The sequence below is a fragment of the Fusarium venenatum genome, assembly GCF_020744135.1.
Source record: "Fusarium venenatum strain MPI-CAGE-CH-0201 chromosome Unknown EDB82scaffold_1, whole genome shotgun sequence".
NCBI classification, from domain to species: domain Eukaryota; kingdom Fungi; phylum Ascomycota; class Sordariomycetes; order Hypocreales; family Nectriaceae; genus Fusarium; species Fusarium venenatum.
The window spans coordinates 4381328-4395750 of NW_027072129.1; the positions used below are offsets into that span (position 1 = coordinate 4381328).

The 14423-nt window shown below is 49.0% G+C and overlaps 5 protein-coding genes across 5 annotated transcripts; 3 read left to right on the forward strand and 2 right to left on the reverse strand.

Moving 5' to 3' along the window:
• Positions 1-38: 38 nt before the first annotated feature.
• EDB82DRAFT_486295 (multicopper oxidase-domain-containing protein) lies at positions 39-2426 on the forward strand. The gene is made up of 5 exons (XM_065608268.1): positions 39-427; positions 481-651; positions 705-875; positions 928-1053; positions 1101-2426. The coding sequence occupies exons 1-5, from the start codon at positions 174-176 to the stop codon at positions 2389-2391; spliced, it is 2013 nt and encodes a 670-aa protein (XP_065465541.1). The 5' UTR covers positions 39-173; the 3' UTR covers positions 2392-2426.
• A 215-nt stretch (positions 2427-2641) lies between these two features.
• Positions 2642-4568, reverse strand: EDB82DRAFT_532545 (flavin monooxygenase-like protein; the record flags this gene model as incomplete). Its single annotated transcript, XM_025730838.2, has 5 exons — positions 2642-3708; positions 3768-3894; positions 3944-4238; positions 4296-4355; positions 4406-4568. 5 exons carry the CDS (start codon positions 4566-4568, stop codon positions 2770-2772), a joined length of 1584 nt encoding a protein of 527 aa, XP_025589923.1. The 3' UTR covers positions 2642-2769.
• A 475-nt stretch (positions 4569-5043) lies between these two features.
• EDB82DRAFT_571219 (O-methyltransferase-domain-containing protein) lies at positions 5044-6495 on the forward strand (the record flags this gene model as incomplete). Its single annotated transcript, XM_025730837.2, has 3 exons — positions 5044-5304; positions 5359-5874; positions 5935-6495. The coding sequence occupies 3 exons, from the start codon at positions 5044-5046 to the stop codon at positions 6478-6480; spliced, it is 1323 nt and encodes a 440-aa protein (XP_025589922.1). The 3' UTR covers positions 6481-6495.
• A 304-nt stretch (positions 6496-6799) lies between these two features.
• Positions 6800-7430, reverse strand: EDB82DRAFT_532547 (EthD domain-containing protein; the record flags this gene model as incomplete). Its single annotated transcript, XM_025730836.2, has 2 exons — positions 6916-7430; positions 6800-6860 (listed from the first exon to the last, which is right to left on the reverse strand). Exons 1-2 carry the CDS (start codon positions 7311-7313, stop codon positions 6800-6802), a joined length of 459 nt encoding a protein of 152 aa, XP_025589921.1. The 5' UTR covers positions 7314-7430.
• Positions 7431-7842: 412 nt separating this feature from the next.
• EDB82DRAFT_550566 (type I polyketide synthase) lies at positions 7843-14422 on the forward strand (the record flags this gene model as incomplete). Its single annotated transcript, XM_025730835.2, has 6 exons — positions 7843-8132; positions 8179-8473; positions 8528-9509; positions 9558-9785; positions 9850-12857; positions 12906-14422. The coding sequence occupies 6 exons, from the start codon at positions 7843-7845 to the stop codon at positions 14328-14330; spliced, it is 6228 nt and encodes a 2075-aa protein (XP_025589920.2). The 3' UTR covers positions 14331-14422.
• Position 14423: the final 1 nt, after the last annotated feature.

Consider the following 14423-nt stretch of genomic DNA (forward strand, 5'->3'; position numbering starts at 1 on the left):
AACTCGGGATTGTAATCGCCACCCTCTGGTTGACTGCAGCACAATGCAATCCAAGATATACGAATATGCGGAGTAGCAACGAATTGAATAAGAAAAGTAGATCCTGAGATCAATACTTGCAGTTGGAGAAGTTTGCTCAATTTTTGATCTGATTCATCTGACAGCGCGAAAATATGCGTACTTCCCCACATCTAATATCGCTTTTGCTAACATGCGTCTTCTCAACACTCGTGGCCAGCGCCCTCGTGAAGAAGGACTGGACCATTACTTGGGAACCAGGAGCACCCAACGGCCAAGAGAGAAATATGATCAAGATCAATGGCCAATTTCCAGGGCCAACGATTCTCTGCGACGAAGATGATGACATTGAGGTCATGGTTCACAATAGAATGCCGTTCAATACTACTGTTCACTGGCATGGACTTGAGTAAGTCAGAAGAGTCATAGCGATATTGAGTATAGATGAGTTGACTGTATCAGGATGCTCGGCACACCTTGGTCAGATGGGACCCCAGGCATGTCCCAGAAGCCAATAGAGATGGGCCAAAGCTTCATCTATCGATTCAAAGCCTCGCCAGCAGGAACACATTGGTACCATTCTCACTCACGGGCTACTGTTCTTGATGGTCTTTACGGGCCAATCTTCATTAGGTGCGTTCGGAGCGAGTAGAAGCCACCGTAATTTATGCTGAGAAGTCCGCCAGGCGAAAGCCAGATACCCCTGCACCGTGGCATTTAATTAGCAAAGAACAGGATGATATCGATGCAATGAAGCGTGCAGTGGTCGATCCTAAACTGGTCATGGTGTCTGACTGGACCCGCTTCATGTCTTGGGAGTACATGGCTGCTGAGGAGAGCTCCGGAATGGCTATTTTGTAAGTTTCTAGTACCTAGAAGATGTCACGGCTCAACTAATCACTATTATAGCTGCTCAGATAGTATCCTTGTAAACGGAAAGGGTAGTCTGTATTGTCCAGATGTCGACATGTTGATTAACCACACCAGCACGTACATGAAGTACGGGCTGTATCCTCGACAAGTCAATGACAAGGGGTATGTGAAGTCAGATCTACCCAGTAATAAATAGCTGACAGTTCAAGGTGCTTTCCGTTTATGAGGTCGACTCAAGGCCCATATTTGACTACTGGAAAACCTGAGACGATCCCACTACACCTACAACACGGCTGCACACCAGCTGAAGGTGTCAACGAGACTATAGTCGTTGATCCAGCAGACAAATGGGTCAGCCTCAATTTTATCGGAGGTGCAACATTCAAGACCATCGTCTTTTCTGTTGACGAACATGACATGTGGGTGTACGAAGTTGACGGACACTACATCGTCCCACAGCGCGTCGATACAGTACACATGTATGCGGGAGAGCGATATGCCGTCATGATCAAGCTTGACAAACCAGCAAAAGACTATACTATCCGTATCGCAGACAGTGGTCTCACTCAAGTCATCTCAGCATTCGCTACACTTCGATACAAGGGAGGTGTTCAAGGCGGCGAGAGTCAGGGAGTGATTGACTACGGCGGCCAGAACAGCACCAAAGATGGAGTCATTACACTCGACCGCGATCATCTTCCCCCATATCCGCCAAATCCGCCAGCTCGCAAGGCAGATGCAATGCATGTGCTTTCAACGCATAGATGGAAAAGCGCTTGGCAGTATACCATGTCTGGACATGGGATGTACGAGGAAGACCGTAGCGCATATGGTCCTCTTCTGTATGATCCTCATTCAGCAGACGCTATGGATGAAGGTCTTGTCATTCGCACAAAGAATGGAAGCTGGGTTGATCTGGTGCTCCAGGTTGGCTCACTACCAGGTCAACCACAGGAATTCCCGCACATGATGCATAAGCATACGGGAAAGACATGGCAGATTGGTTCTGGGCTGGGAATTTGGAACTATTCCTCCGTTGAAGAAGCCATTGCTGCCGAGCCAGATAACTTTGATCTTGAAACCCCCAAGTGGAGGGATACTTTTGTAACCTCTTTTGATGGTTCCGCGTGGATCGTGCTGCGGTACCAGGTCACAAATCCTGGACCCTGGCTTTTCCACTGTCATATCGAAACACATTTGGCTGGTGGCATGGCTGTTGCGATTCTTGACGGTATCGACGTTTGGCCGCAGATTCCACCTGAGTACGGACCTGATCAGCGGGGCTTTATGCCTGGCACGCTGCCAGAATTGGAGAGTGGACGGCAACAGGGTTCAGTACAGAAGCAATGTCCATTACTAGCAGTCTCTCCTAGCGTTGGCCCCAAGAAGGATGCGGGGGAAAAGTCAGCCAGTGACTCGCGCTGGGAGGCTTTAATCCGGGGCTTGATTCAGGTTCTACAAGGGTGGCTTTCAGATGAAGCGAGTAGTAATTCTTCATAGTCTATCTAGTTAGTCAAAACAGAACGTTCCAAAACACCTTGTCATCATCATCATCATTTTTTTCTGGTACTTGTACCTCAAGATCCATTGTGTGTTTGTAGGCGGCTGTGCCGAGGAATTATTCCAAGTACAGGCAGCCACAAGTCAAGTAAGACGAGAGCTTTAGACTAACAAGATTGTTCCTTTATTTGACTCTATCAGCGCGCAAAGAACACTACAACAGCTGAAGTCAAAATGAACGATACATTTACCCGTAGTTTCTGCAATTGATATCTAGGTACCTATAAACATCTGTGTCCTACCATAACTACATGATACCTCGTTACTAATAACTCTTCGCCCTCATTCTATCTCCCAATCATTTACGCAACAAACATCTTAATCCATAGGTCCAAACCTCGCCTCCCGATCAGCGTTCATAGCAATGATGGCATCTCTCGCTCCTGGCCAAGTCTTTCGCTTGCCGGGGAACACACGGTAGGCATGGGGGCTGAGTAGACCGTCCATGAGAATGTTGCAAAACTTGCGATCGCGCAACCAAAAGTTCCATCCCTTCATAGTGTACCCGAGATGTTCTGGCAAACCAGAGCCGATTACTCGATCAACCCATTCCATCCACTCCGATGGTTTGACAATGGAAGGCGTAACAGGGCCCTTCTTAGCGAGATCAATGACCCAGGCATGCTGATCATCAACTTGTTTGTTCATCTCGGCTTGAGATGGGAAGCCTGAGGGATCTTTCCATAGCTGTGCGACTGCCATGCTGGCAAGGTCAAACATGAAGAAGGCGGGGTTCATAAAGGACAAATGACCGATAAAAGCGAGAGTCTTTGGGTGGTCGAGACTGAAGATATTTTGGTACAGTCTGGGAAGAGGACGACCCGTGAAGCCTCGAGACTTCTGCCAATCTGTGGTTGTGGCACGACACGGATCTGCGTCCATACCCACGACTGAGTAATCCACAGTGAAACCTGTACAAAACAGAATAGCGTCGACTTCATACTGTTGGCCATCGCTTGTCTCGACTGTGTTCTCATCGACAACACGAGCGAGTCCGTGTGTGCTGACGATAGAGCCCTTCTGTAAATATGGGATCAATTCGTCGTTGACAAGAGGACGTTGGTTGGTGATTGATGGGGCAGGGTCAAAGCGCCACTCCGGCTTGAGATCAAAGGTATTGTGAACAAGCTTTCCGATGACGCTATTCATTGTTTTCTCCCAGAGACTCGGTGTGTAGCGGTTCATCATGTTGAGCATCACATACTTGCGATAGGTTCGTACATGGTCTACCGGCTTGCCTTTGACCCATCTGGGTACCTGTATTTTGCAATTAGTTTCCCATTGCTTCACAGGAGTAGATTTAAAGTATTACTTACAATTATGGCACCGTGTCGGTGTGCTAGGTAGACCTGGTCAGCAATGGGAGCCAACTCAGTTGCCATGTCGGCTGCAGTGTTGCCGAAGCCCAGAATCATGACCTTTTTCCCGGCGAGTACCTCGGGACTGTTATAGTGTCAGAAAAGGATGCATTACCCAGGGCGACTCGACTTACTTCTTAAATGTCATGGAGTGTTCTACAAAACCTTTGAACTTTTCAATGCCCTCAATCTTAGGTCTGGAAGGTATCTGGTCTGCTCCCATAGCAAAAACAACCTTGTCGAACCACTCCATATGAGGCTCTGGAGATTCAGGCGTGGACAGGGACAGGCGCCATTTCTGCTGCTTCTCGTCATATCTAGCACCATGGAAGCTGGTGCGAAGTCGACAATGTTTTAAGAGTCCAAAGTGTTTGGCATAGTCTCGAAGGTATTTATCAATACCCTCAGCAGGAATAAAGTCGGGGCTGTCTGGGTAGAGTCAGTCCATGTGTCAATTAGCGATTACCCCCACTAACGCCAGTATACCTTTAGGGAATGGGAAATCTGTAAAGCATCCTCGCTGCTTCGAACCGTTAGAGAGTGTAGCTGTTCAAATTATTAGAATATCACTAAATATGGACGGGTAATAAATTCACTTCTCATCACAGTCAGCTTGTCTCCTTCGTCAAAATGCCAGAGACCTCCAACGTAGTCATTGCGATCGAGCCCCACCGCGTCGAAGCCTTCCTCTCGAAGATTCTTGAGGGTGACAAGGCCCAGTGCGCCCAGGCCTACGACAGCTACTGTAGGGGCAGCCATTTTCAGTGAAACAATAGGCTAGTTGGTCAGTGAGATTGGTAGTTTCGAGAAACTCAATTCAAGAAAGCCGACTGAACCGCAGTGATCAAGTAAAGATTAATGTGTTGTTTCTAGTCCATTATTTGACATTACATGTTGCCCATAGGTACACAAGGTAGTTCCTGCTGTTTCAATGATGCTTGCTCTGATGATTGATGACCGTCGCCTTTCGGGTCGGGGTCGGTCAGTATTTCGGGCTCGGGGATGATGGTACAGGGCCTAGTCCGAACCCCGTGGGTATCTGTCGGTGCGAGTACAATCCCAATTCAGATAACGAGTTGTTTTGGTGTTGCATAAAGTCTTGTCAGACAACACGCCATCCACTGAAAGATCCCTGTAGCCGTCATTTTTTACTGCCTTGGTCCCTATCTGAGCGCCTATCCAAGCCATAATAGCAGACATCAGTCGGCCTTCATCCAAGTCACACATAGCAACAATGGGTTCAATTTCAGCTTCTCCATCTCTCATCATTGAACTTGCAAGTGCTGTGTCCTCTGCAGCAAAGGATTTAGACACGAAATTACAGTCTCAAGGTCTTCCACAGCCATCCTTTGGAGCTGACGGTCCGACATATGTTGTTCCCAAGGATGCGCCTAAAGCAGCCCATGAAGCCCGTGTGGCAACCGCTGAAGCAGCCCTGAAGCTATTCAATCTTGTGTCTGGCCCCAGCGAACTTCTACCGAATATGACAGCCAGTGTATGTAGTAGCGCTTCCATTCTTGCTGACTCTCAGCTAAAGTAGCCGTGACAGTATCACACCATTTTTGCCCTTCAATGGCTGCATCATTTCGATGTTTTTTCTCGCATTCCTCTTGATGGTACGGTGTCATATGAGGCCCTCGCTACTGAAGCAAACGTACCTGAGTCTTTACTCAAGAGCGTCGCGCGCTTGGCAATGACAAGCAACATTTTGGCAGAACCAACTACCGGCCAAGTTGCGCACACAGCCAATTCTGCCATGTTTCTCAAGTTTCCTAATACACGCGACTGGGCATCATACATGTTCACTGCCTCGATTCCTACGGCTGCTGCCATGGTTGAGGCTACAGAAAAGTGGCCAGGAAGCGTAAAGAAGACTGAGACAGCATACAACGTCGCATTCGGTCATGATTTGCCCTTCTTTGATCATTTGTCCCAGAGCCCTGTCTTGACAAAGCAGTTTTCAGGATACATGAGAAGTGTGACTGATGGCCAGGGCATGGATCTCTCTCATCTCGTCAAGGGATTTGACTGGGCCAGCTTGCCGGAGAATGCCCTAATCGTTGATGTAAGTGACAGTAGCTCCATCCCTCATACCCTCCTAATAACGACTCACTAATTTTTATAGATTGGAGGCTCTACAGGTCATGCAAGCTACGCTCTGGCCGCTGCTTATCCACACTTGCGCTTCGAGGTACAAGACCTTGACGCCGTGGTCAACGGAGAAAAAGCTACCAAAGAACATGAAGAAGCGGCAAAGAAGCACGTACTAGGTACTGACTCTCAAGTTTCCTTCAAATCACACAATTTCTTCGAACCGCAGCCAACCAAGGACGCAACCGTTTACATGCTACGAATGATCATTCATGACTGGCCAGATGCCGAAGCCAGGACCATTCTAAGCAACCTTGTCCCAGCACTTGAGTCATCCAAGGCAACCCTCCTCATTATGGACACGGTTCTTCCGTCTCCCGGAAGTATCCCGTCGGTACGAGAGCGTGTCATAAGAACTCGCGACTTGACCATGCGTCAAGTTTTCAACGCCAAGGAGCGTGGTGTAGATGACTGGGAGGCGCTCTTACGTGAAGCGGATTCTAGGCTAACCTTGAAGAATGTGCGACAGCCGGAAGGAAGCAACATGTGCTTGTTGAACATTAGCTTACAGGATCATTAGTATTCTCTATTGGGGAGGAATGCTGTATCTCTATCTCAATTACCAACAATTTGTGTCTCGAAGTTCTTATTTATTGTTCACATTCGTGAGTTCACCAATATCACAGATAACGCTGTTGGTGGGTGCAGTGACACACCCACGGCATGCTTCGACTAGCGACATAATTAGACATTGCCTGCTCAGGCGCTTCACTATCCGTTCATACGCAATTCTACTTGTCTAAAGCGTTGTCGCCTGAGGATCTAATATTTACAATTGAACGTCAATGTGTTTCTTATTAATGACAGTGGAGTCTATGAACTCATCCTACGGGCGACTTTTAGTCCTTATCAACGACCTTGCCATTATTAACAAATTCTTCAAAATACCCAACAGTCATACTGATCCCGTCAGTCAAATAGTTCATACTCACTGTTACAATTAGAGGAAACTTACGTTGATCGCTTAGTGTCAGCGAAATTTACATGATCCGGCGCAACTTTTTCGAGGAAACGTGGATCCGCTTTCATACGCTGAAAGTCCGAGATATCCTTGAAGATGAACTGTACGATACAATCATAGTCAGATTGATGGGAGAACTGTGGATCGTAGAGCTGATACAGCATCGGGCGTGTCTCCTTTGTGTTGTGTGCCATGGTGTAGCGAACAATGCCATACTCCTCCATCAAAGGACTAACGAGTTTAGCATGGACTTTAGTCATGTGGTGTCTGTACTCTTCGTCACTGAGAGATGGCTTTTTGAAGGCCGTGATAGTCAAACAAATGAGGTTGTTCGGTTGACTGGAGCGAGTCATCCCCTCCGTAGTTTCTTGCGTATCACTGTGTGGCGACATGATGAATGATGATAATTGTTCTTTGAGATATAGGATTGGAGCTGACAGATAACCGCCAGCTCAGACTCCAGATAAACACAGAGGGATAGAGGGTTGTACATCCTCCATCAATCAGAACGGCATCAGCTCGAGAGCACGAGACTTGATCAATAACCCGAAGAACAAGAGATCGTTCCTCGGTACTGTCAGTATGCAGGACGCTTATGTCGGAGGTACCTGTACAGTCGTACCGAATCGCGAACATGCCCGACTGGTCATGCCCGACGAACCCCGACCGACTCGATCCGAATGCCGTCCAACCCCATACAGCTCTTACCAAGTCAAACGGATAATCTACCTGAAACTTGACAGTTTTGACCGATCAGCTGATCTCAGCCCCGAAGCATGTCAAATATGCTCATGTCTGTATGATCTTGTCTCATCAACATACCACTTTCTATAGATACTGCAGAGAGTTGCATCATCTCTCCAGTAACAGACTCTTTGTGTGTCAATTACGGTATCCTAGCTCAATCTCAGTTCATTCAACATGACTCCATCCGTGATGGAAGTTTTCGTCTTTGGGGACCAAAGCACTCGCTTTGCACCTCCACTGAGAGACCTGCTTCTCAAAGGCAACAGTCCATACTTGACACATTTTGTTGAACAGGTTCATGCTCTTCTCAGAAAAGAAATCTCATCCTTGCCAGTAACTCAGCGGAAGCTTTTCCCCAACTTTGCCGATATTCAAGAGCTCGTCTCCAAGTCAGATTGGGGCAGTGGTAATCCTGCTTTGGCAAGTGCTTTGGCATGCTTCTATCACCTCTGCAGTTTCATACAGTGAGTGGTATACCCAAGTACTTATCTACCTGTCCTAACCGTCCAGCTTCTACGATGGACAAGGACGCACCTTTCCTCCAGAGAATAGTCGCATTATTGGACTTTGCGTTGGATCGCTCGCTGCCGCTGCTGTCAGTTGCTCAAGGTCATTGAGTGAACTGGTATCAGCTGGCGTGGATGCCGTTCGCGTGGCGTTATATGTCGGATTGCGGGTATGGCGAACTACCTCGCTTTTCGATACACCAGAGAGACCCTCGGCTACTTGGTCTATAATCGTTCCTGAAACGGTGCTTCCAAGATCGTCAGCTCAAAACCAGTTGGATTCATTTAACAATGAGTTTGTAAGTAATAATTTGATATTGGTATACTCATAACAAGTGCTCATTGTGTTACAGGGACTTGCTCGATCATCTGTTCCTTACATCAGCTCAGTGGCACACCATAACATGACCATTAGTGGCCCGCCATCTGTTCTTGAAAAGTTCATTCACACGATATCATCATCGCCCAAAGAGTTTCTACCAGTCCCCATCTATGCTCCGTACCATGCCAGCCACCTTTACAGCCAGGACGATGTGGATGAGGTTCTCAATCTGGCTGCACCTTCTTTTGCATCAGAGTCCATCATTCCCCTCATTTCAGGCTGTTCTGGGGAAGAATTCCAGCCCCTGAGCTATACCGACCTCCTCCACTGCTGTGTGACTGACATGCTCATACAACCGCTAGACCTTACTAAGGTCTCGCAAGCAGTGGGCCGGGTCATGAGTAGCCCGTCATCTATACAGGCTATACTGAGACCTATAGCGACCAGCGTCTCTAACAGTATAGTCTCTTCTTTGGAGCCAACGCTAGCAGAAGGATGCGCCGTGGACAGCAGCATTAGTCCCTCGGCCTCGACAAGTCACTCATCAACAAAACAGCAGCCCGAGACATCAAGCAAGACCTCCAAGATCGCGATTGTTGCTATGTCCGGTCGCTTCCCAGATGCAGCTGACTTGAGTGAATTTTGGGATCTCCTCTACGAAGGTCGCGATGTTCATCGAAAAATACCTGAGGACCGGTTCAACGCAGAGCTCCATCACGATGCCGCTGGGCGGCGTAAGAATACCAGCAAGGTCATGAACGGTTGCTTCATCAAGGAGCCGGGCCTGTTCGACGCCAGGTTCTTCAACATGTCCCCGAAAGAAGCTGAACAGTCTGATCCTGGTCAGCGAATGGCGCTCGAAACAGCTTATGAGGCGCTTGAGATGGCTGGTATCGTGCCAGATAGAACGCCTTCAACTCAGATGGATCGTGTAGGTGTGTTTTACGGCATGACTAGCGACGATTGGAGAGAGGTCAATAGCGGTCAGAATGTGGACACATATTTTATTCCTGGTTAGTTATTCGCTCGCACTTCGGTATGATGCTGATTCCAGACTCTAGGTGGCAATCGGGCATTTACTCCTGGCAGACTCAATTACTTCTTCAAGTTCAGTGGACCCAGCGCCAGCGTCGATACAGCTTGCTCCTCCAGTCTCGCTGCCCTGCACTTGGCGTGCAATGCCCTCTGGAGAAATGATTGTGATACAGCCATTGCGGGTGGGACAAATGTTATGACCAACCCTGACAACTTTGCTGGCTTGGACCGAGGCCACTTCTTGTCCAGGACCGGTAAGTCTCTTCCAAATTATTGCAAGCTCCTTTCTTGTTAGTTCCTTCACTAACTTTGATCCAGGTAACTGCAATACCTTTGATGACGGTGCAGATGGATACTGTCGTGCTGATGGCGTCGGAACTGTCATACTAAAGAGGCTCGATGATGCTGAAGCTGACAATGACCCTATTCTCGGGGTCATTCTGGGCGCTTATACAAACCACTCAGCCGAAGCGGTATCCATTACCCGGCCGCACGCCGGAGCTCAAGAGTACATCTTCTCCAAGCTCCTTCGTGAATCGGGCGTCGACCCCTACAACGTCAGCTACATCGAGATGCACGGGACAGGCACACAAGCAGGCGACGCAACCGAAATGACATCCGTCCTCAAGACCTTTGCTCCTACTAGTGGCCTCGGCGGTCGTTTACCTCATCAAACCCTTCACTTGGGTTCAGTCAAGGCGAACGTCGGACACGGTGAATCTGCGTCCGGTATTATTGCTCTGATCAAGACGCTGCTTATGATGCAGAAGAACATGATCCCGCCACATTGCGGTATCAAGACAAAGATCAATCACCATTTTCCCACGGATCTTACCCAGCGCAATGTCCATATCGCTAAAACGCCAACATCTTGGACAAGATCAGGACAACGAGATGAACGCATTGCTTTTGTCAACAACTTCTCTGCAGCTGGTGGAAATTCGGCTGTCCTAGTGCAAGATGCCCCTCAGCCATCGATGGTTGGAAATATCACAGACCCTCGTTCATTCCACGTTGTTACCATGTCTGCTAAATCAGCAGACTCTCTCAGAAGGAATCTCGTCAATCTGAAGGAGCTTGTAGAAGGCCAAGTTGACTCGGGCATCGACTTCCTCGGCAAGCTGTCCTATACGACCACTGCCAGGCGTATGCATCATCAATTCCGAACTTCAGTTACAGCACAGAATCGTGAACAGCTGCTTAAAGGCCTTGACTCCGCCATTCAGCGCCAGGACTTGAAGAGAGTTCCCGCTGCCGTGCCTCCTATCGGCTTTGTCTTTAGCGGTCAGGGCGCCCAGTACCGTGGCATGGGCAAGGAGTACTTCAAGAATTCCACTGTCTTCCGCTCGGAGATCATGTCCTACGACAACATCGCTCGAGCCCAGGGATTCCCTTCCATTCTCCCACTGATCTGCGGTGAGGTGGAAAGTGATTCGTTATCTCCTGTTGAGATCCAGCTTGGTTTAACGTGCTTACAGATGGCACTGGCCAAGCTATGGAGATCATTCGGCGTCGAGCCAAGCTTTGTTCTTGGACACAGCTTAGGTCACTATGCGGCTTTGCAAGTTGCTGGTGTTCTATCCGTCAATGACACCATTTACCTAACTGGCACGAGAGCACAGCTACTCGTCGATAAGTGCCAGGCAGGCAGCCACTCAATGCTGGCAGTGAGAGCATCCTTGCTGCAGATCCAACAGTTCTTGGATGCCAACATTCATGAGGTTGCGTGCGTGAATGGGCCACAAGAAGTCGTCATCAGCGGAAGAGTTGCCGACATTGACCAGCTGGTTGACCTATTGTCTGCCGACAACATCAAGGCGACACGCGTCAAGGTGCCATTTGCCTTCCATTCAGCCCAGGTTGACCCCATTCTCTCGGACTTGGATGCGGTGGCATCGCGCGTCACCTTTCACTCCCCACAGATTCCTGTTCTCTGTGCGCTTGATAGTTCTGTCATCAACCCTGGGAACCATGGTGTCATTGGCCCGCTTCATCTACAGCGTCATTGCCGCGAGACAGTCAATTTTGAGGGTGCTCTGCATGCTGCGGAGCGCGACAAGATCGTCAACAGGACGTCAACACTTTGGATCGAGATTGGGCCTCACGTTGTCTGCTCAGCCTTTCTCAAATCCAGTCTTGGCCAAGACACTATGACTATCCCATCGCTTCGGCGAAACGAGGATTGTTGGAAGGTCCTAGCTGATGGTCTGAGTAGTCTTTACAGTAACGGCCTGACAATTGACTGGAACGAGTTTCACCGTGACTTCAAAGCCTCTCACCAGGTTTTGCGCCTTCCTTCCTACAGCTGGGAGCACAAGAATTACTGGATACAATACAAGTACGATTGGTCTTTGACGAAAGGAGACCCTCCCGTCACTCCCAGCAGCTCAGTGGAGGCGGCCTCAGCTTTCACAACACCCTCGGTCCAAAAGATTCTACAGGAGACTTCACATGATCAATTGTTGACTATTGTTGCTGAAACAGACCTTGCGAGCCCTCAATTAGCAGAGGTTTCTCAAGGTCATCGGGTCAACGGCGTCAAAGTCTGCACATCTTCTCTGTATGCTGATGTTGGCTTGACACTGGGTAAATACATATTGGACAACTACCGCACCGATTTAGAAGGTTATGCGGTCGATGTTCACGGTATTGAGGTTCATAAGCCACTTCTTCTCAAAGAAGACTTGAGAGGAACACCTCTGTCTACGCCATTTCGGGTCGAAGTACGATACCCCATCCAAAGCACTACAGCGCTAATGAGTATTTCCACCACCGGTCCGAACGGTCAGCACATCAAGCACCTTGATTGCGAACTTCGACTCGAGCATCCATCACAGTGGGAAGCGGAGTGGGATCGCCAAGCGTACCTCATTAATCGCAGCGTCAACTACCTTCAACAACGATCAGCGCAAGGCTTGGACAGCATGTTGGCGACTGGAATGATCTACAAGGTGTTCTCATCTCTTGTCGACTATTGCGATGGCTTCAAGGGTCTACAGGAGGTTGTCTTGCATAGTCAAGAGCTCGAAGGTACAGCGAAAGTGCGCTTTCAAACTCCACAAGGAGGCTTCGTCTGTAACCCCATGTGGATTGACAGTTGTGGCCAGACTACAGGATTTCTTATGAACTGTCACCAAACTACACCCAATGACTACGTCTATGTTAATCATGGCTGGAAGTCTATGAAATTGGCCAAGGCGTTCCGCCAAGATGTCACGTATCGGACTTACATCCGGATGAGGCCTATCGATGGCACTAAGTTCGCTGGTGACTTGTATATCCTTGATGAGGATGACACTGTGGTTGGTGTCTATGGTGATATCACAGTGAGTTAGACGAACCATGCCAAATGACAACACTAACGCAATGAACAGTTCCAAGGCTTGCCACGTCGGGTTCTCAACACAGTCTTGCCTTCTGCCACCACGGTTCCAGTTGATGCTCCTACGGGTCGACGCGAGTTACCTCCATCAAGGATGGATGCGCCCCCCGCTAGAATTGGAGAAGTACCACCGACTTCAGCACCCACACAACCAGCTCTCTCGTTGCCATTCGCGGCCGACTCATCCATGAACACCCGATTGAGACCGCTTCTGCGCATTTTGTCAGAAGAGATTGGTCTCACTCTTGATGTTCTTTCTGATGATGAGCTCGACTTTGCGGACCATGGTGTCGACTCACTTCTCTCGTTGACCATCACTGGTCGCATGCGCGAGGAATTAGGTCTTGACGTTGAATCTTCGGCATTCTTGACCTGTCCCACGCTAGGCAGCTTCAAGACCTTCCTGGGTCTTTCAGAGCAGGACAACAAGAGCAGCTGTAGTAGTGATGGCAGTGGTAGGAGCAGTCCACCACCCGGTATCGAGTCTGGCGCCACTACACCACCGATGAGTGATGAGGAACAGGACAAAGCAGTCCGCAGTCATTCACTTCACCAGTTCCAGGCCACTTCCACCCTTCTACAGGGCATTCCCAGTAAAGCTCGCTCGACTCTGTTCCTACTGCCAGACGGTTCGGGCTCTGCTACATCCTACGCTTCCCTCCCTCCAATCTCTCCAGACGGAGACGTTGTTGTATACGGATTGAATTGCCCATGGCTAAAGGACGCCGGCTACCTCGTCGAGTTTGGACTCAAAGGTCTGACAGAGCTCTATGTCAACGAGATACTCCGTCGCAAGCCACGGGGGCCATACAACTTGGGAGGTTGGTCAGCCGGTGGCATTTGCGCCTATGAGGCTGCCCTGATCCTTACCAGATCAGGTCACGAAGTGCAACGCCTCATCTTACTCGACTCTCCCAACCCTGTTGGTCTTGAGAAGCTGCCCCCTCGCTTGTACGATTTTTTGAACTCGCAGAATGTCTTTGGATCGGACAACCCCCACAGCACTACAGGAACGAGTGCCAAAGCTCCAGAATGGCTTCTTGCACATTTCCTAGCCTTCATTGATGCTCTGGATGCTTATGTCGCTGTACCTTGGGACTCTGGTCTTGTTGTTGGTGATGGTTTGGCGTCACCACTCCCAGCACCACCGCAGACATATATGCTGTGGGCAGAAGACGGAGTGTGCAAGTGCCCAGATGACGCTCGTCCAGAGTACCGCGATGATGATCCACGTGAGATGCGATGGCTGTTGGAGAACAGAACAAACTTTGGTCCGAATGGTTGGGAGGCGCTACTTGGCGGCAAAGAGGGGCTATCCATGGAACGAATTTCGGAAGCGAACCATTTTACAATGTTGAAGAGAGGACGCAATGCGGAATATGTCTCACAGTTTTTATCTCGGGCATTGGATATTTAGTTATGGAGAAGTCGGTTTTCGTGCTTATGTTTGTTTCCTCTCAATTTAGATATTACTTGTCTTCCTTGAAATTCAGATAGCAATGAGATTATT

Coding starts and splice junctions, on each gene's coding strand:
- EDB82DRAFT_486295 (XM_065608268.1), top strand. CDS start 174: ATGCGTACTTCCCCACATCTAATATCGCTTTTGCTAACATGCGTCTTC. Junction 428..480: donor GTTCACTGGCATGGACTTGA/GTAAGTCAGAAG, acceptor TGACTGTATCAG/GATGCTCGGCACACCTTGGT. Junction 876..927: donor AGCTCCGGAATGGCTATTTT/GTAAGTTTCTAG, acceptor TCACTATTATAG/CTGCTCAGATAGTATCCTTG.